The sequence below is a fragment of the Ochotona princeps genome, chromosome X, assembly GCF_030435755.1.
Source record: "Ochotona princeps isolate mOchPri1 chromosome X, mOchPri1.hap1, whole genome shotgun sequence".
Taxonomy (NCBI): domain Eukaryota; kingdom Metazoa; phylum Chordata; class Mammalia; order Lagomorpha; family Ochotonidae; genus Ochotona; species Ochotona princeps.
In genome coordinates this window covers 3,039,406-3,063,584 of record NC_080865.1, presented here as the reverse complement: position 1 = coordinate 3,063,584, position 24,179 = coordinate 3,039,406, and the positions used below count along the sequence as shown (strand labels likewise).

The 24,179-nt window shown below is 39.2% G+C and overlaps 1 protein-coding gene across 2 annotated transcripts in view; it reads right to left on the bottom strand.

The window, feature by feature from the left end:
- Positions 1-24,179, bottom strand: part of PPEF1 (protein phosphatase with EF-hand domain 1) — a 115,987-nt gene that overhangs the window by 64,709 nt on the left and 27,099 nt on the right. For both annotated transcript variants that reach the window (XM_058658443.1, XM_004597502.3), the window contains 3 exons: positions 21,906-22,033; positions 18,793-18,853; positions 5,357-5,520 (listed from right to left, as the gene is read on the bottom strand). In XM_058658443.1, coding sequence (XP_058514426.1) covers positions 5,357-5,520; positions 18,793-18,853; positions 21,906-22,033 — 353 coding nt within the window. The remainder of the gene's footprint in view (positions 1-5,356; positions 5,521-18,792; positions 18,854-21,905; positions 22,034-24,179) is intronic.

The window sequence follows — 24,179 nt, the reverse complement described above, 5'->3', positions numbered from 1 at the left end:
ATTTTTGCTGATGGTATGATGGAGCTTTCAATTGACTGGGATAATACTCTGCTAGCTCTGTCTTCAGACCAGAGAGGGTATACCTAAGAAGACGTTGAACTTGACTGGACAATAAGATGCTGGACTCTATGTTTGGTGTATGCTTGCAATGGGGGAATCTCAACTGAACTTGAGCTGTGGTTATGCAACAAGGTGGAGGAATCCACCATGGTGGGAGGGTTTGGGCAGGGGTGGGAGAACCCAAGTATCTATGTAACTGTGTCACATAATGCAATGTAATTAATGAAGTTAAATAAAAAAAAAAGATATCATTAACAATTTTAATATGATTGCATATTAAAATGATATATTTTGTGGTTAGTGTTGTGGTGCTCCATATTAAGACATTACCAGCAATTCTGGCTTCCCATATGGGCACCAATTTGAGACCAAGCTGCTCCATTTCTAATCCAATTCTCTACTAATGTTCCTGGGAAAACACTGAAAGAGACCCAGAAGGAACTTGGGCCTGACCCAGCTGTGGTCATTGCAGACATTTGGGGAGTGAACTAACAAGTAGAACATCACTCTAAGTCTTCCTGCTTCTGTAACTCTGATTTTCGAATAAAAATTAAGTCACTCTTATAAATGATAATATTTCATAACTCAAATGTATTATTGAAATTAATTTACCTGTCTATTTATTTTTATTTATTTTACTTGAAGACCAGAGTTGCAGAGAGAGATGGCCAAGGTTGGGTTGTTCCAAAGCCAGGAGCCAGGAGCTTCTTCTGGGTTTTCCACATGGGTTCAGGGTCCCAAGGCTTTGGGCCATCTTCCACTGCTTCCCCAGGCCACAAGCAGGGAGCTGGATGGGAAGCGGAGCAGCTGGGACATGAGCTGGTACCCACATGGGATTCCAGCACTGCATGTGAAGATTAGCCTGAAAAGTCACTGCATCTGCCCCTGGATTGTTACTTGAAATTTCTAATGTACAAAAAAAATAGAAATTAAGTATATAGCTCATTTCTACTAGAAAATGCTGCTTTAAATTTTTGAAGGCTGAGAGGAGGTCATAGCTATGTATGGTTCAGATACTGCTTTAGGTGTAGGTTTAAGGAAAGATAGAACCTGAGATTTCCATTTTCATACTTATAAAAATAACAAATTTTTCTATCATAGACCCTAAAACATATGCTTTAAATTTGATTTAATACTTATTGTGGGGGCAGGCATCGGGATGCAATGGGTTAAGCTGCTGCTTGGCACTTGGAGTGTCTGGGATTGAATTCTAGCTCCTCCACTTTTGATCTAGCTTCCTGCTGTTGTGCCGGTGAAGGCAGCAGGTTAAGGCCCAAGTAACTGAGCTCCTGCCACCTAAGGCAGAACCTGTTCCTGACTTCTGGCTTCGGCCTAGGCCAGCCCTGGCTATTGTGAGATTCTGGGGAGTGAACTAGCAGATGGAAACCCTCTCTGTGTTCTTCCCTCTTTGTTTGCCACTCTGCTTTTCCAGTAATAAATAAATAAAGCTTAAAAATAAATCTGTTTTTAAAGAGACAGAAAATAGGATTTCTGAGAAGTAGGAGGATATTGGCTGAGGAGGAAAGGCTCATATTTCACATCTATCCAAGACCTACTGGACTGCCATGCATTTTCCTCACAAAAGCTTCTAAGTCCATTCAATCCACAACTGGAATCAAAACTTGAACATGAACTTTCTCTTAGCCACATTTTAAAGTGATGTGCAAAAGTCCTTTGGTATAATGGTTCATGTCAGCACATCTATTGATTACCAACACTGGCTTCAGCTTTACCTTAACTGGCTTCTGTGGCTTTTTCTGGTCCATTTGTAGCACTGATTAGAATAATCTGCTGCCTAAAGAGGCAGTTTTGTTTTTCCAAAAAGTTAAATTAACATATTACTGAGAATATATTGCAACAATTAAAATTCTTATTATTAAAGTAGCTTTTCTGGATTCTAGTTTGGCTAAACACTACTTTGCTTTGTTTTTAGAATTGGTCAGTTATCTATTTAGATATCTGTTAGAGAGGCAGAGAAAGAGCTCTGCCTCCAACTGCCTGCAGGGACTAGATTGAAGCCAGGCACCATGAACATAACATTGCTAAACACTCAAAATAGTTAACTCAGATATTGGTTTTTACACTTGTAAACATATTCAGTTAAAGCATTGGCATCCTTTTAAAGGCAATGAAGGAGGAAAATACTAACTTTTTTTTCAATTTTTTTTAATGGAAAGGCAGATATACAGAGACGAGGAGGCACAGAGAGGAAGATCTTTCGTTCATTGATTCACTCCCTAAGTGAGCGCAACGGCCAGAGCTACAGCAAGCTAAATCCAGGAGCCCAGAGCTTCTTCCGGGTCTCCCACATAGGTGCAGGGTTCCAAGGCTTTGGGCTGTCCTCAATTGCCTTCCCAGGCCACAAGCAGGGAGCTGGATGGGAAGCAGGGCTGCCAGGATTAGAACCTGTGCCCATATGGGATCCTGGAACGTGCAAGGCGAGGACTTGAAGCTGCTAGGCTACTGTGCCGGGCCCAGAAAATACCGACTTTAAGGGCCATTAAAAAAAAAAAACAACAACTAGTTTTTGAATGGACAGATAACTCATCTTTTTTAATTGGCACAAACATTTACTGAAAAGGGATAAAATAATAAAAAGTAATTTTCATTCTGCCCTAGACCTCAATCCCACAATCCCTGGCCCCAGAAACAGCCACAGGTGTCTTCAGTATTTTTTTCCAAGAATATTCTTTGAAAGCATACAAAAATCAATATAACCACACATGAATATGCAAATATATATAAATGAATAAGCCCTTGGATAAATTGTGCTATTTCCATACAAAATAATACAAATTATTTGGCTGAAAATAGGAAAGTATTGTGCTACTACACAATGGATGGACAGTAAAAACATGCCAATAGAAGAAGGCAGACATAAAAGGCTATCTATTTTGGACAATTTCTTTCATATGAAATATCCAGCACAGAAAACCCCATAGATTCAGAAAACAAATTAGCGGTTGCCAAGGGCTACAGGAGACATGAAAAGGATGTCACTGTTACTGGGGAGAGGACTTTGGGGATGATAATGTTCTGGAATTAAATAGCAGTGATAGTTGTATAACATATTGAATATACTAAAAACCACTGATCATGTACTTTGAAATCATTAAAATGATTACTTCATATAATATAAATTTTATCTCAATTTTTAAAAATAAAAAATACAATCCTTATTCATTTTATACATGGGAACACTGCTTCAAATCTCCTTTTCCTTTTGCAGCAATATAATTTTTCATTTTTATGTAGTCAAAATTATCAATCTTTTCCATTATGGCTTCTTGGATTGATATATCTTTTATTTCCTTTAACATGTTAAGTACTTTTTGTGCGTTAATGAGGGAGGGAGGGAGACAGTGTGCAAGCACTCCTATCTGCTGATTCACTCTCCAAATGTCTTCAATGACCAAGGCCTGGCTAGGACAGAAATGGGAACCGGGAACTCAGTCCTGGTTTCCTACATGAGTGGCAGAGAAGCAGCTATGTGACTCGCCACCTGCCCCTCCCATGACCTACATAAGCAGCAAGCTGGAATCTGAAGCCAGAGCCCGGGGCCCACACAGATGCACTCCCACAAGACCCAATGAGCGGCTCAACCATCAAGCCAGCTAATTCCATTCTTTATCGTTTAGTTGTATTGAGTTCTGACAAAAAAAAGAAAAACTATGATGGATTTCAACATGGTTTTATACAAAAATAAACTTATCTTTTAATTCTAATTTTTGAATTACCTTTGTATATGAAAATCTAAAGATATGATTTAAAGCCTGCTTTCTCCCAAAGAGGATTTAAATTTACTGTTGGCTGATTGCTAGGAGTACCAGTTATCTTGGATAATTTTAATTCAGTTTTGGAATGGGAAGATTCAAAGCTGAGCTTCAATTTCTGCAGAGCCACACAACTTTAAGTTCACTCTCCCTCCTACAGTTGCCATTAATTTTTTATTTATTATTTTTAACATTTTAAAATTTATTTTTATTGGAAAGGCAGATTTACAGAGAGAAGCAGAGGCAAAGAGGGACCTTCCCTTTGCTGGTTTGTTCCGCAAATGGCCACAACAGCTGGAGTTGGTGCAGGGTCCCAAGGCTTTGGACCCTGCACAGCTTTGCTGGAGACCTGGAGGAAGCTCCTGGCTCCTGGCTCCTGGCTCCAGGCTTTGGAGCAGCTCAGCTCGGCTCACCTCAGCTCTGGCTGTTGCAGCCATTTGGGGAATGAATCAGTAGATGGAAGACCTCTCTTTCTTTTTCTCTCTCTGCTTCCTTACCCCCCTCTTCTATTTCTCTTTCTCTCTCTGTAATGCTGTCTTATAAATGAATAGATATTTTTTTTTTAACAGTGAAGGAACATAAGCTAAAGGAACAGAAATTTTATATCATAGAAGCATACGATAGAGCAATCTACTCCACAACAGAATACACATTTTTCTCAAGCACACATGTAACACTCTCCAGGGTAGACTAGATGTTAGGTCACCAACTAAGCCTCAATAAACTTGAAAGGACTGAAATCATGTAAATCTCTGATTACAATGGAATAAAGAAATAAATAACAGAAGCAACACTGGAAAATTCACAAATATGTGGAAAGTGTTAAAGATGGAGTTACCATAAGACCCTACAATTAAGCTCTAGGCATATGTATAAGAAAACTAAAAACATGTATTCATACGAAAATATGTACATGGACATTCACAGAAACACTGTTCTTAATAGCCAAAATGTACAAACAACCCAAGTATTCATCCATTCATAAATGGATAAACAGAATGCAGTATACATTGGAAAGTTATTCATCCATGGAACAATACAAAGTAATGACATGATATAGAGGAACCTTAAAGATGCTATATTAAGTGAAAAAGCCAAACATAAAAGGATACATGTTATATAATTTCATTTATATGAAATATCCAGAATAGGCAAATCCATAGAAACAGAAAATAAAGCAGTGGTTGATTAGGGTAGCGGATGAAGGAATGGTAATGAGGATAGTTTTTCTTTTTGAGGTGATGAACATGTTCTAGAAATAGATACTGGCAATGGTGACTTGTACTAAAACTCATGGACTTGTACACTTTAAAATGGTGAATTATATGGTAGGCAAATTCTACCTTGGAAAATGGGGAGGGGAAGGTGCCATGCATCCAAGGAAACTGCAAAGCACAGGTAACTCATATAATGTGAAATGCATTTCTGCTGTGGTGTTTTCCTCCATCTAGCCAGTCATTCATTCAACAATCAGTGGGCACCTGTTATGTAGAAGAATCACGGAAATGTCTGCTTCCACTTGCCTGTTGCTTCTTGAAGGCCTCAATTAGTAAGTCAATATCAGCAAAAGTGAGAGGAAATTCCAGTCGAGGTCCTTCATAGGAGTCGGGGACGTCTACCAACTCCACATAGTCCTTTCTATCTTTGATATCCTGGAGTGTGCGTTCAAAAAGTCTGCTTGCTAATTCTGGAAAAACGAAAGACAGCAGGGTCAGTGGGGAGAGTGGGAATCAACACTTCAGCACTTCCGTAGGATAACTAGATACTCCCCTAGCATCTCTTCCTGGGTCCTTGTTGTGCCAAAGGAGAGCCCAGGCTCATGGGGAAGCACAGTGAAATCTGGTGGAGTCAAGGTATTTTAAGCCCTAGCTCCAAATGTGTCACCAATTCTTACATCTAAGATTTTTTTTAAAAAAAGTAAGGCTAGAATCATAACAATATACTGTATTTGGTTCAAACATCTGCTACTATTCAGGATGCACAGAGAATTAAACCACAGCCTTCAATTTTCCCCATTAAACACTTCAGAGGGTTTTTACTTAGCTTTAATTGATTTGTTTCTTTCTTCACAGAAAAAATAAATTTTCTGACATGGTCTTCTTTTTTTTTTTTCTTGGTAACAAAGCAGATGAAGTTAAATGACAAGCCATAGATAGAAATACCCAAAGGACTTCTTTCCCTCAGAGAGAGTTTGCTATTTAACAGATTGCCTCTGATGCCCATTTTAGTAGCTGCTGAAACCCGGGATCCCATCTTGCTAGATTGCCCAGGAAACAGCCTAAGGACAGAAATTTAGACGATTTCAGTGCAAAAAGAGGAAGGGCTTTGGGGGTAAATGTTAGGTTAGTTGCTATCAACTGAAGATATATTTTTTCATTAGCTGGTTCTGTTAACCCCCAATTCTCCCAACTTCCAGCCATGTTCTTTTTAATGTAATTTTACAATCATTCTCCTGCACAGCCTATTTTTGCCTCCCTTCCAGCTGAACTGGGCTCATGACTAGTATCTGCCTAAGGGATGCAGTGTAAGTCACATACGCCAACTGTAAGTCAGCTCTCGGGATGTCTTGTACACTTCGACATGCTTGTTTTCACAACTGCATGCCATTCCCAAAGCCCAAGCTGGCCTACTGAAAGATCCAAGCCTCAGTGGGCCAGATCTGAGTCATCCTGGCCAAGACCGTCCCAGATCAACTTCAGCCAGCAGACCCCCAGATACACAAGTGAACCCCAGCCCAGGCCTCCAAAACTGTTAAATCAAGGCTGCTAGGATCAGAGGTGTTTGGCTAATCTGTAGACTTGCTAGCAAAAAGAAACCTGTATTATATGCCAATGTGGCCACTTAATATGCAACATATTTGCAGAAACAGGTAAATGATTCAAAAACAATGACATATTCCTTAATTCTGACTTGCTACTAAGGCCATTCTTCAGAAGTTCTCTGCAAATAGCTTCTGTCTTTTTGAATATTTAGACTGATGACATTTGGAAGGTACAATGCTAGCAGCTGCAGACAGAATGGATTTTACAAAATAAATTTTTTTCATGATCTGGTTAACACTGAGAAATTATAGTTACAAACTAAACTTGAAAAACATTTTTAAAGCAAATCAGAGTAATTACTTCTTTAAAATAATTTATAAATTACTGTGCACCTCAATATTTTTGATGGAGGTTGATAATGTTTCATAAGAAGAGAAATTAAGGATTAATAATGTTTGTCTTTAGTGTACTCCAGTGGGGGCTGTTATTCTCATTAGGATTCAGTTTCAGACTTAAGAATAACTTTATTCTTTCAGTGTACACTTGGAAGTTACAGATACAGGGCATTTTGATAAAATTTATCTCATACTCATTACATGGGGTCATAAAGCCTCAATATTCAACTGCAGTAATGATTGTATTACCCATTTCAATTTGATAGTCATTCTGTTTTTTCTTTTAATGATTCATTTATTTAATTGAAAGACAGAGTTACAGAGAGAGGGGAGAGATACAGAGAGAAAGAGAGATTTTCCATCCTGTGGTTCACTTCCCCAAATTATTGTAATGGCCAGGCTGGGCCAGGCTGGGCCAGGATGAAGCCAGGAGTCAGGAACTCCATTCAGATCTCCTGCACAGATTTCAGGGGCCAAATACTTGGGCCATCTTCTATTGCCTTCCCAGGTGCATTAGAAGGAAACTATCAGAAGTGGAGCACCCAGGGCTCCAGCTAGCACCCATATGGGATACCAGTGTTGCAGGTGGCAGCTTAATCTGCGCATAGCACCAGCCTCTTTTATTTTAATTTTTATTCATGTATATTTTTGGCAGTCATTCTTGGGGATGAACCTTGTTCTAAAGGAAATGCTTGTGCCCAGCCCGGTAGCCCTAGTGGCTAAAGTTCTCACCTTTCATGTGCCGGGATCCCATATGGGCACCAGTTCTAATCCCTGCTGCTCCACTTCCCATTCAGCTCCCTGCTTGTGGCCTGGGAAAGCTGTAGAGAACCTTGGGAACCTGCATCTGCGTGGGAGACCCGGTGGATGCTCCTGGCTCCTGGCTTTGGGTCAGCTCAGCTCCAGCCATTGCAGCTACTTGGGGAGTGAACCAGCAGATAGAGCATCTTCCTCTCTGTCTCTCCTCCTCTCCGTATATCTGACTTTCCAATAAAAATCAATACTTTTTTTTTAAAAAAGGAGAGGTTTTCCTTTCTTGACTCTACACACTGAAATATTAAACAACTCTGAGAAAAACCAACAACAACACTTGGGGGCTGTCATTGTGGCACTACTGGTTAAGCCACCTCCTGCAATGCTGGTATCCCATATATGCACTGGTTTCAGTCCCAGCTGTTCTACTTCCAATATAGCTCCCTGCTAATGTGCCTGGAAAGGCAGCAGAATGTGGCCCAAGAGCTTGGGCTCCTGCAGCAACATAGGAAACCTGGAAGGAGCTCCTGGCTTCTAGCTTTGGCCTAGCCCAGCCCTGGCTATTGTGGCCATTTGGGGAGTGAATCACTGAATGGAGGAAGATCTCTCTCTCTCCCCCAACCCCCGCCCCTAACTCTGCTTTCCAAATAAATAAACAGAATCTTTTAAAAATAATCAAATCAAATAAAACCTAGCAGTTTTACCACATCATCTAACAGGGTTAAAAATTCTTGTTACAGTCTGTATATACTAAAGCGCATGTGGTCTCAGCAAGGATTTTGGTGTTTAGATGGAGAGGGTCCTGTGGTGTGGCTGCAGTGCTGACCTAAAGGGAAAAGAAGCCAAGGGAACATGTAGCTATATAGATGGCATTGCCTATGGAGATGTCCACTGCATCCCCTACCCAAGTGCCCAGAGACCATGAAAACCTCCCTGGTCACATCCTCCCATGCCTACACCTGGAGCCTGATTGGCCCTTCAGACTCTGGAACCCAGGTAAGGAGCTGAAGACTCCTTCCAGATAAAATATCACCTGGGGCCTCACACGTGCTTACACACTGAGGTGGATTCCACTTCATGCCTAGCATTCCAGGGGTTAGTATTTCATCTTCCTTGTCTCTATTGCCCTTGCTTCCTCCCTGGCCTACCGTTTCTGTCTGCACTTCGGATAATTTCCCTTCCTCCTTCAAAACCCAGCAACCTTCCCAGGTTGAATCCCAAACCATACATTTTCCACGGTATCACACTGATAATGATGGCAAGGAAATCACCTACTTACTGAATGCTTATTGTCAGGCAGTCTCCAGCTTTTTACACATGTATATTCATGTAATGATCCTAGCTACCTCACAAGATAAATCTTGCTATTATCCCACCTTATAAATGAGGACAATAGGGCACAATACATAAATGGGAAAGAGGGAACTCAACCCAGACAAGCTATTTCCAAATCCAAATTGTAACCACTGCATTATTGCTAGACAGGAAAACAAATATTTCATACCTTCCACACACACGTATGTTATTATCTATATACTTAGAATACATTATCTCATCTTTTTGAGACATAAAAAACAAATTATTCTATTTTCCCAATCATTACCTTCAGCTATGCTCTTCTTTAAATGCAATTTTAAAATTTTAACAAACATAAAATATTACATTATTACATATGTATGGAGTACTATGTGATTTTTCATTGCATGTCCATCTAATTAGGGTAAATATATATTGTCCTTTAGGACACCTAACATTTCTTTGTAGTGAATATGTCCAAAAATTCTATCTTGTAAGCTTCTTTATAGAGGAAATACACAACACCCAAGCTCTCTTAACCTTCTCCTGCCCATTAGCTACCTGAGACATCGAGCCAATTAGCACTGTGTCTTAAGAACAAAATTAAAATACTACTTTCCTTCTTTAAAAAAAAAAGCTCAGCCTCATCTTTTCTTCCATAGATTTGCTAACCCTCATTCCTTAAAAGTTCAGTGATGGGCCCTGCATGGTAGCCTAGTAGCTGAAGTTCTCGCCTTGCATGCGCCAAGATCCCATAGGGGTGCAGGTTCTAATGCCGGCTGCCACTTTCCATTCAGCTCCCTGCTTGTGGCCTGGAAAGGCAGGCAAGGATGGCCCAAAGCCTTGGGATCCTGCACCCACATGGGAAATACAGAAGAAGCTCCTGGCTCCTGGCTTTGGATCAGCTCAGCTCTGGCTATTGTGGCCACTTGGGGAGTGAACCAGCGGACAAAAGAGCTTTTTCTCTATATCTCTGCCTTTCCAATAAAAATAAATAAATCTTTTTTTAAAAGTTCAGTGATAAATACAAGGATATTTCAGAAAACTCATGGACAGGGTCAGCAATGTGGCACAGTAGGTTAAACTGCTGCTTGTGACTGACATCCTTTATCAAAGTGCTGCTTCAAATCCTGGCTGCTCTGCTTCTGACTCAGCTTCCTGCTAATACACTTGGGAGTATAGCAGATGATGGCCCAAGTACTTGGAGCCTTTCTACCCATGTGGTAAACTCAAATGGTGTTCTCCTAGCTCCTGTCTTCAGCTTGGCCCAGCTCCGGCCATTGCAATCTATGTGAGGAGTGAGAAAGCTAGATCTCTTTCTCTATCGTCACCCTCTCTCTGTCATTATACATTTCAAGTAAAATAAATCTTAAAATGAAAAAAGGGTCATAGAAAAATGGAACCAGGTGTGAGTGTTTGGCTTAATGATTAAAACACTGATTGGGATGCCCACATCCCACTCAAAGTGCCTGGGTCACAGTCCCAGCTCCAAATCCAATTTTAGTTTCCTGTTGATGTGCACCCTAAGAAGCAGCGTATGATAGCTCAAGTATTTGGGCCCTGCCATCTGCTTGGGAGTCCTAGATTGCATTCCTGTCTCCTGATGTGGTCCGGCCCCAGCCCTAGCTGTAACAGGTATGCGGAACCAACAGATGGCAAGTCTCTTTCTCTGTCTTTCACAGAAATGCATTTTTAATATGAAAATGGAATCAATAGGTAGGTCTATTTTGATGTAAATAATTTTGAAATCCAAGCATAATTTATTAATAATATACGTTTCCACAAACTTTTAAATGTACCTTTAAAGCACCATTTCCCTGAACCAATTCTTAGTCGAAACTACTCAAGGCCCAGCGCAATAGCCTAGTGGCTAAATCCTTCTCCTTGTATGCACCAAGATCCCATATGGGCACCACTTTGTGTCTAGGCTGATCCACTTCCCTTCCAGCTCCCTGCTTGTGGCCTAGGAAACCAGTAGAGGACGGCCCAAAGCCTTGGGACCCTGCACCTGCGAGGGAGACCTGGAAGAGGCTCCTGGCTCCTGGCTCCTGACTTGGCTCTGGCTGTTGCAGCCACATGGGGACTGAACCAGTGGATGGAAGATCTTTCTGTCTCTTCTCTCTCTGTAAATCTGACTTTCCAATAAAAAAAATTTTTAAGTACTCAGAATATTAGTCAATTTCAAATCATAATTCTTCCTTTGATTTGCAGCAACATAAAAAGGAATAACATAAATTCTCTTCCAATAGTTAATGTGTGGCATGAACAAAAACAATCAAGTTTTAATATTTGTAATGAATATACTATCCTTATTGACTATTACTATTATAATTACTACTAATTATCAATGCCAACAATATGTAAAGATTTGTGCAACATACAATTTGTATTAATCATTACCTATTTGATTTATAATTTTTGTCAACATGAACCTAAACTAATTAAATATAATAAAATCTTAAATTGTAACTAAATGATACCTTTTGAAATTGTTATAAGAAAAATATCTCAAAAATACCCCCCACATGCAATCTTTTTTTTTCCCCACTACAGACTCAAAATCTCACAGGAAAAATTTTAACGCCCATAATTAAAAAAAAAAAAAACTGCCTCTACCGCCTACATGTCACTTTGAACACAAGCTCCAGATATTGTTGGAAAAAGAAAAGCCTCAATTGAACCAAATTCAGTTATTTCATTTCCCATTTTCAAATCTGGAGCAAAACCGTTGTTGTTCCCTATAATATATTCAATGAATGTCAAAATGACACTTCATAAAATTCAGTAACTCTGTTCTGATATTTTAAAAAACCGAAAAACCTAGGAAAGGAAGGATACCTCCTTAACATTAACTTTTAAAATGTATATAAACAATAATGGTTTTTCCATTAAATCATTAACAAAACAATGATGCTCACTTTCAGTGTTTAACATTTTCTATCTCCAGACAACAGGATGAGACACGAACATTGAACTAAGAGCAGTAAAACATAAAAATAAGATCAAATCGTTATATTCAAGAAAATACATTTTAAAAACTCTCAGAATTGGAGGCCAGCACTGTGGCATAACAAGCTAAGCCTCTACTTGCAGTGCCAGTATCCCATGTGGGCATTGGTTAGAGTCCTGGCTGCTCCACTCCTGCTCCAGCTCCCTCTTAATGGCCTGGTAAAGCAGTGGAGAATGGCCCAAGTGCTTGGACCCCTGCAACAGTCTGAGAGATCTGGAAGAGAATCCTGGCTCTCCTGGCTTCAGAGAAGCCCAGTTCTGGCCACTACAGCTATTTGGGGGAGGGGGGACAAATCAGTGCATAGAAAATTAATCTCTCTCTCTCTCTCTCTCTCTCCCTGTCTCTGCTTCTCTCTTAGTAACTCTGCCTCTCAGATAAAAATAAACAAATCTTAAGAAAGAATCTCCTTTTAAAAAAACCTTCTCAAAATTGATGGGGGAATTAAATATGATACTGAATGAGATTAATCACACTGGTTTGAAACACAGCTTCATCATTGCTAAGATGAATGCTCTAGAGAGGTCACCCTCTAAGCATTAGATTCTGCATCTACAAAAAGGATTTATTAATAGTAATCTCACTGGTTTCTCATAAATATCAAGTGAAATTATATATTTAAAACACTTAAATATATGGTACATGGTAAACATTTACTAAATATCAACAACAATAATTATTTCATTAACATTACTATTTAATGGGAGTAGACTATAAGGTAAAAATAGATATAAATCAAAAGCAGTTTTACACAAACCAACAGTAATCATTGCGCACATGCAATGGGAAAAACATGCTATTCACCATAGCAACAAAAACCATAAAAAAACCAATTTGATATGACATTTTGGGTGATTTAGGAAGCAGGAAAAGATGTCAAAATGATGCTTGCACATATTCCATCAATTCCGTCTATCCCCCCTCCCTTCTCCCACCAATCTCTATTTAAAACTACTGCCTATGTGTGGTAGCCTTGCCTTTTGCCTGTGGTAGGAGGCTGATGTGAACAGTTCACTGGGAAAATTGGTGTGCTCTCTGGTCCCAGAAAGTTCTATGAACTTGTTTTGAGCTGTTCAAGTAGCAGAACTGAGCACAGAATGATGACATTGCAAGGACAAGGACTGCTTTCAGGTTACCCTTCACCTTTGGGACACTCAAAATCTTGCAAGGCACTTTGTGCCTCAGAGTTAAAAACATTCATCTGGCCTTGACTTCTGGAGTGATTGAATAATCTTATGGCCTCTAAAACTACTCTGCTGAGAAATCTAATCATTTCAGTGAAACAGGCCTAAGTGGGACTTATCTGAAATCCATTAGATATCAAGCTACAACAATAATCTATAAATCTCCCTGTTGGCTATACTGTAATAATTAAATCACTATGATTTTTCATATGACTACATAAAGATGAATAAAAGAATAGATCAGAATTGTGCCCAATTATACATTTTAAAATAAGTATATTATGAGGGAAGGAATATACAGAGGTACTTTTAAAAAGTCATGAAAACTGAATCGAATGATAAGTTGAGGGGTAAGACTGCCTGGGATGGATGCCCATATTCATATTGGCGTCCCTGGATTCACATCCTGACTCTGCTTCCAGTCCAGCTTCCTGCTGATGGGACCCTGGGAGGCGGCAGGTGATGGCTCAAGTACTTAGATCCCTGCCACTCACATAGGAAACCCTGATAAGGTTCCAGGCTTTTGTAAGCATTTGGAGAGTGACGCAGAAAATGGAAGACCTACTCTGTCTTTCAAGTAAAAGGAAAATAAATAAAAACCCCTCATAGCAAACAAACAATCATACAAACTAAAAAAACCTAAAATAAATAGACAAACAACAAAAAGTAGAGCTTGGAATCTGACAGGAAAGAGCTGGCATGGATTTGCTCATGCCTCGCTGGGTGGGACACGAAGATTAGTCACTCTTCACCGTGGTGTTGGGGACTTTCCTGCACACCGCCCCCCCCAAAAAATGTTCTGCACCTTAATTGTTGACAAATGTCTTGTTATAGTTACAAGCCAGTCTAGATTATCCTAAAATCTGCCAAGATCAGTAAAATTATACTTCAACACAACAAATGGCTAAATACTAAAATGAAATAGACACGAGACAGCTGAATGGTACCTTATAGCCATTTTAAGGTATATAGCAGCCGGTCCTGTATACAAACTAAAATTGAAATGTCAATGAGCAAATCATAGGTTGTGGTTAAGAACTTGTTTTTTGTTTTTTTTTAACATACTGGTTACGCAAAACCATGTCAATTCCATAATGTTACAAATTGCTGTTAATGTTATATCGGGAATCTTAATTGACTGGGATGATATTCTACCAGCTCTAACTTTGGATCAGAAATGGTCTCCCCAAGAAACTGTTCAACCCATCTGGACAATAAGTAGCTGGACTCTGTTTGGTATATGTTTGCAAGGAAAGAATCTTGATTGAATTTGAACTGTAATACGGCACCAAGGTGGAGGAATCCACCAGGGGGGAGGGGCGTGGGGAGGGGTGGGGGGATTCCCAGAGCCTATGAAACTGTCACATAATGCATAATAATTAATAAAAAAAAAGTAAAAAAAAAAACGTTTGAAGATAAGTTTATTTTGCTGCTAGATTTTGAGATCCACGTATATGCAGAATCTTCAAAATGTTCATGGAAAATGTATTATGGGAAAAACTGCATGAATTTAATTGTTTTTCATTAAAATAAATTTATCACAACAGGCATTTGACACAATGCCACTTAGGATGTTTACATCCCATGTCTCAGCACTTAATTGCCTGATTCAAACCCTAGTTCCACTTGCAAACCAGCTTCCTGCTGACATATACCCTGAGAGGGAGCATGTGGTGTCTCAAGCCCCTGGTCCCTGTCAGCCATGTGCTTGGCTTTGGCTTCACCCAGCCCTGGCTATGGTGAGTCAGACGATGGTGGAGCTCACTGTATTTGTCTGTCCTTTTCTCTCCCTCTCCCTCTATGCAAATAAAAATAAAATTATTTTCCTCTCCCTCTATGCAAATAAAAATAAACAAAATTATTTTAAATTTATCTTTTAATTCTATTTTCCACAAACTTTTTGAAATATCTTAATATTATAAATCAGTAATAAAAAGATCTATTAAATATATGTAACAAAAAACTTGACTATTTGCAAATTTTGTGTGAAGTTATGTTTTTAGATTATTCTTTTTTTTTTTTTAATTATTTAGATTATTCTTAACCACTGAACATTAAAGTTTTCTTATTTAGCACCACAGTGAAATCTAAACTTCATAATCTACTAAAACATTTCTAACTGAAACCATAAAACTATCAAGAAATATGGCCATAGTGATTCACATACTAAATATTTTAGAAGCTTCTAAGTTAAAAGCAAAATTTTACAAAGAAAACACGGTATTTAGGCTTAAAAGGAAAGATGTTTTGAATAATTCATGGATGCAAATGTCCTAAACTTGATGAAAAATAGATATCATGGACTCTCAGCCAATCCCCAGCAGAATAAATAAAAATGAAATCTCATCAAGGCACATTATGGTTACAACACTGCTGTTATTCAACCCTAGGTTGGTATGCTTCCTGTCCCATAGGTGGCTATGCCATTCATTTGTAACAGCTTTGTCATAATTTGTATTCTACTTTATTATTACCCTTACGCACACACAGGTGACCCTTACACACACATGTGTATGCATTTCTTATTTTAATTATTACTTTGAGGGGAATGTGAAACATTGTCTTGGTTGTAAGAATCAGAGATGCAAAAAGATACTCAGGGAAGCATCACACCTCCTTCATTCCTTCACCCAAGCCCCATTCTCACTGTTTTTGCCCTGTTTTTAACTCAACCCCTGCAGGTGAGTAATGCAACTGATTTCTGATCTATCCTATAGGTTTATTGTGTATCCATTTGTATTCAATATTAATGTTCTATTAGGGAAAGATTTCTTAAATGGGATACAGAATACACTCAGCATAAAGAAAACAACCCAATAGGAAAACAAAAAACCTAAACAGGCACTTCACCAAATGATGAGTCCACATGACCAATAAATACACACAAAGATAAACAACTTCACTGCTCACCAGGAAGATGCAAATTAAAGCAGAAATACAGTGACACTACAAACAAATCAGAATAGTTAAAATGAAAAGGATGAATGATTCCAAGTGTTGGTGAAGATGGAGAACAACTTGGTGGGGATACAGTTTGGTACAATCACCTTATAAAACTGTCAATCTAATAATATTGAATTGTACACTTGTGTGTCCTATCACCAAAGTTTTCATCCTTGTGTTGTTGTACATTGTTATAACAATGCCACCCAATGAGCTATGCCTCCCTGCATCCTACACTTTTACAACACAACACTGCTACTCCTTATAACAAGAGATAGATGCTTTTAAAATTTTTTTCTTTATTTTCATTTTAGTTGAAAAACAGAGACAGATGTTCGATGTGCTGGTTCATTGTCCAAATGCTCCCCACAGCCTGGGACAAGCCAAAGCCAGCAGCCCGGGGCTTAGACACGTATCTCACTATGGTTGTCAAGGATGCAACTACTGCAGCCCTGCAGCCATCATCTGTGGTCTGTCAATGCTTACATTAGCAGGAAGCTGCAAACAGAAGTCCTGGGACTTGAACCAGGCACTCTAGCCATAGGATGCAAGCATCCCAAAAGGGATCTTAACTGTTGCACCAGACACCATCCCCCAAACGGATATTTCTAAACCACTTTAATTCCATGACTGACTCCATGACTTGTTTCAACCAGTTGAATATGCTAGAGCTGATTTCTCTTTGTCCAAGTGCATAGATCTTAAAAACCTTATAGCTTCTACCTTTGCCCTCTGGGACTTAACCACTAAAACAGGTTAGGCCACCACCTGAAATGCCAGAATTCCATATGAGAACCAATTCAAGCCCTGGCTACTCCACTTGCAATCCAACTCCCTGCTAAGACATCTGGGAAAGCAGTAGCGGATGGTCCTGGTGCTTGGGCCCCTGCACCCATGCAGTAGACTTGGATGGAGCTCCTGGCTTGGGCCAGTAAACCACTAGATGGAAAATCTCTGCCTTACCCTCTCCCTCTGTAACTCTTTCAAACAAATAAATAAATAATATTCTTTAAGAAAATAAATTCACTGTCCCTTTCTTTGATAAAAATATTTCGGGATATTTTAAAATCAACTACAGAATTTTTAAATGTGTGTTATAAAAATAGAGTCTGAGCAAATATCATTGGGTTGGAACCCAGCCATCTGATAGCTCAGAAACTTTGATGAAGGGAGCCTGGGCTGCAGTATCAGGTCATTAAGCAGAAAGAGAGCTATGTCACTTCATCTCTATTATATTTCCTCTCAAAAACATTTTTGCCAAAGAACACGAAGCACAAACATCTGTTTTCAAATTGCAATTATCTAAAAAGCAAGAAAATGGCAATGTACCCATTTCCACCCACTCCCCAGGTTTTGGCTAGTTTACCTTTCAGAAAGTGTCCACAGATCATTAAAACACTTTAATGAGTTTCATATGTATTTAGCTCCTGCCATTAAAGCACCACTCCTTTACCACTTTGCATGATGTTTATTGAATTAGTTTCTGAAATGCTCCTGGATGCCATAAACATTTTAAACAACCAACTATTGACCCAACTGAAAGAAAAATGAGTTTTTAAGTCTGATATCTACCTTGGACATAATAACATGCCTTGTGAATACTTCTTTGACACCATTTTCAATACACACCTATACTGCCTGACTAAATCAGAATGTCTAGACAGAGAGAAAGAGAATAGACAGAGTGTCTTAGTCCATTTTATGCTGCTGTATCAGAATACCACAAACTAGGTTATTTATAGTTAACAGTAATCTATGTGGTTCACAGTTCTGGAGGCGAGAAAGTCTGAGATCAAGGAGCTACATACACATGGTGAAAGTCTTCTTGTATCATAACATGGCAGAAGGCATTTTGTTGGAGAGGCTTGCAAGAAAGAGGAATGGCAACCAAACTCTTCACTTATAAGGACATCAACCTCATGATCACAGCCCTGCTCCCTCAATAACAGCATTAAAGCCATAAAGGCAAGGCCCTATGACCTAGTGATCTAATGATCCCACTTCTCAATGATGTTGCCTTGAAGATTACATATATTTCTACTACAAGAACTCTGGGGCAGTTGAGGGGAGGTATATATTCAAACCACAGGTGATGATGGCTGGCTGGCTCACTGGATGGAGGGATGGATGGAGGGATGGAGGGATGGATGAATGGATGGATAGAGTGTAGGTGAGTGAACAGGTAGGTAGATAATAAATACACATATGGGGCCAGCTACACTCAATATAACATTTTCATCCAGATTCACTGCATGAAATAATCGAGATATTTTATCACCCCAAAAGTTTACACATGAAAACAAAGATCCTTTTTTACTAAGCTGCCCTTGTACATCAATAGGTTCTGGTTCAGAGAAGGTATTCAACAAACAGATGTTTAATAAAATATAAGTCAAATTTCTATAAACTGAAAAAAGGAAATGGTCATTCTAGTCAACACTCATCCAGATGAGAGGGAAATCAGTTGATCCAATTTTACCAGTTGCTTGGTGTCACACTGACAAGATGGATGGGCTTCTTTTTAATTTTTTAGTGTTCTCCCATTTGTATAATACACATCTCTGGATGAGGGTGATTCCATATTTAATGGCTACTTTTCTAAAGAAACTTTGTACTTACTTGGATCTTCCTCATGTATCCGAGTATAGTTATCAAGCATGAAGGAAAAGAAGTTGGATAGCTGCATAAAATAAAAACACAATTAGTTCATGAACACCAAACTACTATTGTGGCCAAAGTTGTCAGTAGTCCATGCAAATCCTAGTACTCTTTCAGGGCACTCATATCACCTGCTGCAGGCGCTCAGAGTCACTCCTATACCTGTCTCTAGAGACTTGCTCCCATAAATGGGTGGAATCTCACCAACAGCTGCCAAGGATACACACACACATATCCCTCCTAAGAAGTTGCCTTTGACTTACAAACAAGAGCATAATAGTGCTGTTCCCTATCCACCTTGCCTTTGCATGGGAAAAACTATGAGATATTTCATACAAGTACCACATGGACTCAGGGTGAGGTCAGACTTCCATAGAAAACACAATTTTGTCTAGCCTTCCTTTCATGTCCTATATTGGCTTCCTAATTCTGTTTTTTTTTTCCCTGCTAACACTCCCTCAATAATTCCCTCGTGCCAGAATTCATGTCTCAGAATCTGCTTCAAGGAAATCCAGTCTCAACTACTAACTTTGGTCAAAATGACATCTTCTTTTCTTTTCTTTTTGGTGATGAGACTAGGACTTAAGGGATACATATTCAGTTCATACAGAAAAAAGAAAGGGTAGAAATCCACCAACATTCAAACAATAATGTAGGTGCTGGCTGCTGAGACGTATATTTATGCAGCACAAATAATTTCTTCTCTAAGCCCTTCCTCCCATGAAGAATGAATGCTAACAAAACACAATCTCAGAGTAAGTCTAGGAGTTGACTTTCCACACAAACACCTAAATGCATGATTTTAATGCTGCTGAGTTTTTCCATTAACAGCCAATAGAAACCACAGTAAGATATGTCACACCTACTAGGATGACTATAATCAAAGTGTTGGCAAGGATTTGGACAAATGAGAATCCTCATACATCACTGGGGTTCAGTGATGCAACTGTGTGGGAAAAACCTTGGTAGGTTTTCAAAAAGTCAAACATGGAGGTACCATGTGGCATTCCTGTCTAGATATATATCCAAATGAGTTGAAAACATATATTCATATTAACAGCTGCACACAAATTTTCATAGTGGCATTACTTTATTCATAATAGCCAAAAAAGTAGAAAGAACCCAAATAGTCCGTTAACTGAGGAATGGATAAACAAAATGTACCCATATAAGAAATATTATTTGAACATGAAAAAGGAATGGACTGCTGATACATGCTATATCATATGTAAACCTTGAAGATGTTCTACTAAATGGAGAAGTCAAACACACAGAGGACTACACATTTTTTGATTACTTTGATATGAAATGGCCAGAATAGACAAATCCATACAGGCAAAAAATAAATTAGCAGTTGCCCTAGGCTCCATTAAAGTAAATGCTGCTGGGAATGGGGCCCTAGGGGTACCCATTACTCTACTGTGGTGATGGATACACAATTCTGTGAATATACTAAAGATCATTGAACTACATAATTTAAATGGATGAATTGTATGGTAGGTGAAATATATATATATACAACATAATATATTGATATATAATTATATGTCAATAAGTATACATCTATTTCTCATAATAATATAATAGTATGAATGTATATTATTTTCCATTATGGGATTTTACAGGTATAATGATTCCCCACTCCACCTCTCCTTCCTCCCTCCCCATTTTCCCCCTCCACTGTTTTCTCCCATATTATTACAATATTAATCTTTCAGCAAGTCTCAAGCTTAACATTCTACTATAAAAGTGTATCATGCTATTGTAGATACAGACAATGGTAGAAAGTCTAGTATCTTATTGTCAAGGTATATTGGGAGTCCTCCTTTTATTCAGTAATAGAGATGCATACTGCAATGTATCTTCCCTTCCTGGCATGCTAGTCTCCATTATACAGTTCATGTATGAGAATACATGTATGTACATGTTTATATTCCTATTGATCCTATATTTTGCATGAATGTTGCCTTATATAAGAGAGAACATACAATATTTGTCCTTTTGGGATTGACTTATTTCACTGAGCATAGTGATCTGTAGATGGGATCACTTTCATGGCTGAGTAGTAGTCCATGGAGTAGATATACCAAAGTTTCTTTATCTAGTCCTCTTTGGATGGGTATCTGGGTATTAAAAACAGTACAAAAGAATGTACTCATACTAGACGGTTTATATATAAAGCATACCAGTTTGGGAGCTCACTCCACCTTTATATTCATCATTGTATTCTACCATGCTTAATAAGGCAGGCAACATCATGAGCTGCAATCAAGGCAGAAACATCTGATTGAATCATATTGTAGAATTTTTATAGCTGCCAAGAATCAACCCAGTAACCCAATTCTTTTAAAATTTAAATTAATCATTATTAAAGACCATAATATGATACAATTATAAGATTGGCCAAAACAACAAATAATACCAAATGAAAATGAGAAGTCATTCTTATCCCTACCCACTGACCAATACCACTCCAAGCCCCAGAAGTAACCACTCTAAACAACTTGCCGTGTATCTTCTTCCAAACCTGAATGTATGATTTTTTCCATCTGTATGTGATGAGCTCTACGTCTTGTTCTACAAGTCGCTTTTTCCTCTGACAACTGTATCATGGATCTTTCCAAGATTTTTATTAGAAAGTATTTATTTTTATTAATAAGCATTAAAGCTGGATTTTGGTACCTTTTTTGCAAGCTTTACAAAGAGCCTCCTCATTCATGTATACTTTCTTTTAAAACTTTCACAGGTTTGTTCCCAGGAAATTGTTCTGATTGTTCCTTAAAGTATTTTTTCCTTTATAAAGTAATAACTTCTGTACACTCAAAAATAGAATAAGACTATTTTTTATTAGTTACCTCAACATCTGGCATTAAAAAATGTGAACTTCAAAACTGAAAAACATCATCATCTTTGCAAAACACACACTCTCTCAACTGCCAGTTTCAACAAAATGTCTATTAAGGCCTTTAACCAAGGCTCTTACATGTTAAATTGAGCCAATACTTCAGTCTTCCAATAATAAAGGGTAAATGCGAGCATTTTACCAAAAGAAAAGACAAGCTCACAAAACAAACCTGCATCTGGCTTTGCTCATCGGCATATTCAACAGACTGGAAGATGGCAAGGGCATAGTGCTGTCTGGCCCGCAGGCGAGCTCTGTAACCTCGGTACCAATTCTGGATGATCAACGTAGCTTTCAGTACTGCAGACACACGGGACATGAAAGTCAAAGAATAAGAGTTACCATACAGCTGTTCTTTCTGCTTCAGAAAGAAAAGATCAGTCTATCCGTGTCCCTCAGTTCTAAGATTTAAAACTACAAAGCAATGAGAGTGACCTTTAAGGTTTTAATAAGATGTCCTCAAGTCTCAAAGGCTCAGAGAAGAATGATGGCATGGCTATTACGAGTAGAAATCTTAGAGTATGCCTGAAATTGAATGCCAGCTCTACTAATTTCTGTCTGTGTGACTTTGGGTAAGTTACAAAACTCTAAAAGCCTGTTTCCTCCTCAGCAAAATGAAGATAACACAGCACCTGCCCCTGGTATGACTTAGGTGTACATATGAAGCAGCAATGCCATTCTTCTCTCTGAAACCCCATTAAGGAGACATGTGGGGGAAGCAATGGCCTCTTCATGGCAGGAGGGAGCTTGGTGCCAAGGCAGCCTGGTTGTCCACTGCTAGAAAAGAGAATGGGTACCTATGTGGAATGCACTGCATGGCATACCATACCTTGACTGGAAGCAACCAATTAAATAAACCTATTGCCACATGGACAGGTCTTAAAACTACAGGGCCTCAGTTAGAACAATTATAAAGAAGTTAGAGACAAAATGAAATGCAACAGGATGCCATTTTTTTACCCATTAAACACACACACACACACACACACACAGGCATTGTGGCATTACACATTAAGATGCTATTTGAGGGCCCGGCGCTGTGGCCTAGCAGCTAAAGTCCTCGCCTTGAACGCACCGGGATCCCACATGGGCGCCAGTTCTAATCCCGGCAGCTCCACTTCCCATCCAGCTCCCTGCTTGTGGCCTGGGAAAGCAGTCGAGGACGGCCCAAAGCATTGGGACCCTGCACCCGCGTGGGAGACCTAGAAGAGTTTCCTGGTTCCTGGCTTCGGATTGGCGCAGCACCAGCCGTTGTGGCTCACTTGGGGAGTGAATCATTGGACGGAAGATCTTCCTCTCTGTCTCGCCTCCTCTCTGTATATCTGACTTTGTAATGAAAATAAATAAATCTTTAAAAAAAAAAAGATGCTATTTGAGATGCCTGAATCTCAGTTTAGAGTGGCTGGCTTGAGTCCCAGCTACTCTACTTCCTGCTAAAGTGCCTAGGAGCCAACAGGTGCTTGTTTGTTTGCTTTTTTTTAAGATTTGTTTATTTTTATTACAAAGTCAGAAATACAGAGAGGAGGACAGAGAGGAAGATCTCCCTAAGTGAGCGCAACGGCCGGTGCTGCGCCAATCCGGAGCCGGGAACCAGCAACCTTTTCTGGGTCTCCCACGCGGGTGCAGGGTCCCAATGCTTTGGGCCGTCCTCGACTGCTTTCCCAGGCCACAAGCAGGGAGCTGCATGGGAAGTGGAGCTGCCGGGATTAGAACTGGTGCCCATGTGGGATCCCGGGGCGTTCAAGGTGAGGACTGTAGCCGCTAGGCCATGGCGCCAGGCCCAGGTGCTTGTTTGGTTACTCGAGTTCCTGTCACCACATATGAGATCCAGATGCTGCCTGCATTTGGCTGGCCAAAAACCAGCTATTATGGGCTGGGCATTTGGGGTATGAACCAGGGGATAAAATCAATCTCAATCTCTTCTCTCTATGTCTTCTGAATTGATAAATAAATCTTTAAAATATATACATGTATACACAAAAATAATGTATATGTCATAAGTGTATATAGAAAGAAAAAGATATACACTAGACATAGTGTATTGGTTATTTACAAGGGAGATGAAGGAGTGCCAGCTGCATGAATGAAAGAGAACAGACTAATTAAAATAAGGAATCATCTTATTCAGATTAGGAATGACAATGTACAATGAATTGGGAAATACGATTCACCCCAGCTTCTGCACCTGAGATTCAATCATGAAAGAGACAGATGGGGAAGTAGATTGCTGTAAAGGTAAAGAGCTTAGTTGCATGAAGAGTTTAGTCCACATCTGGTATAAAGCAGAAGCCAAAAGAATGACAACATAAGTAACTGTCTTGTTTGTGTCCTGTACAGGCACACTGGGACCAGTAGTCTTGAACCACCCTGTAGTTGCAGTATGGAAGAAAGTGATCAGGTGAGAGATAATGAGATTTAAAATATAGTCTCTTATGCCTCCTCAAGT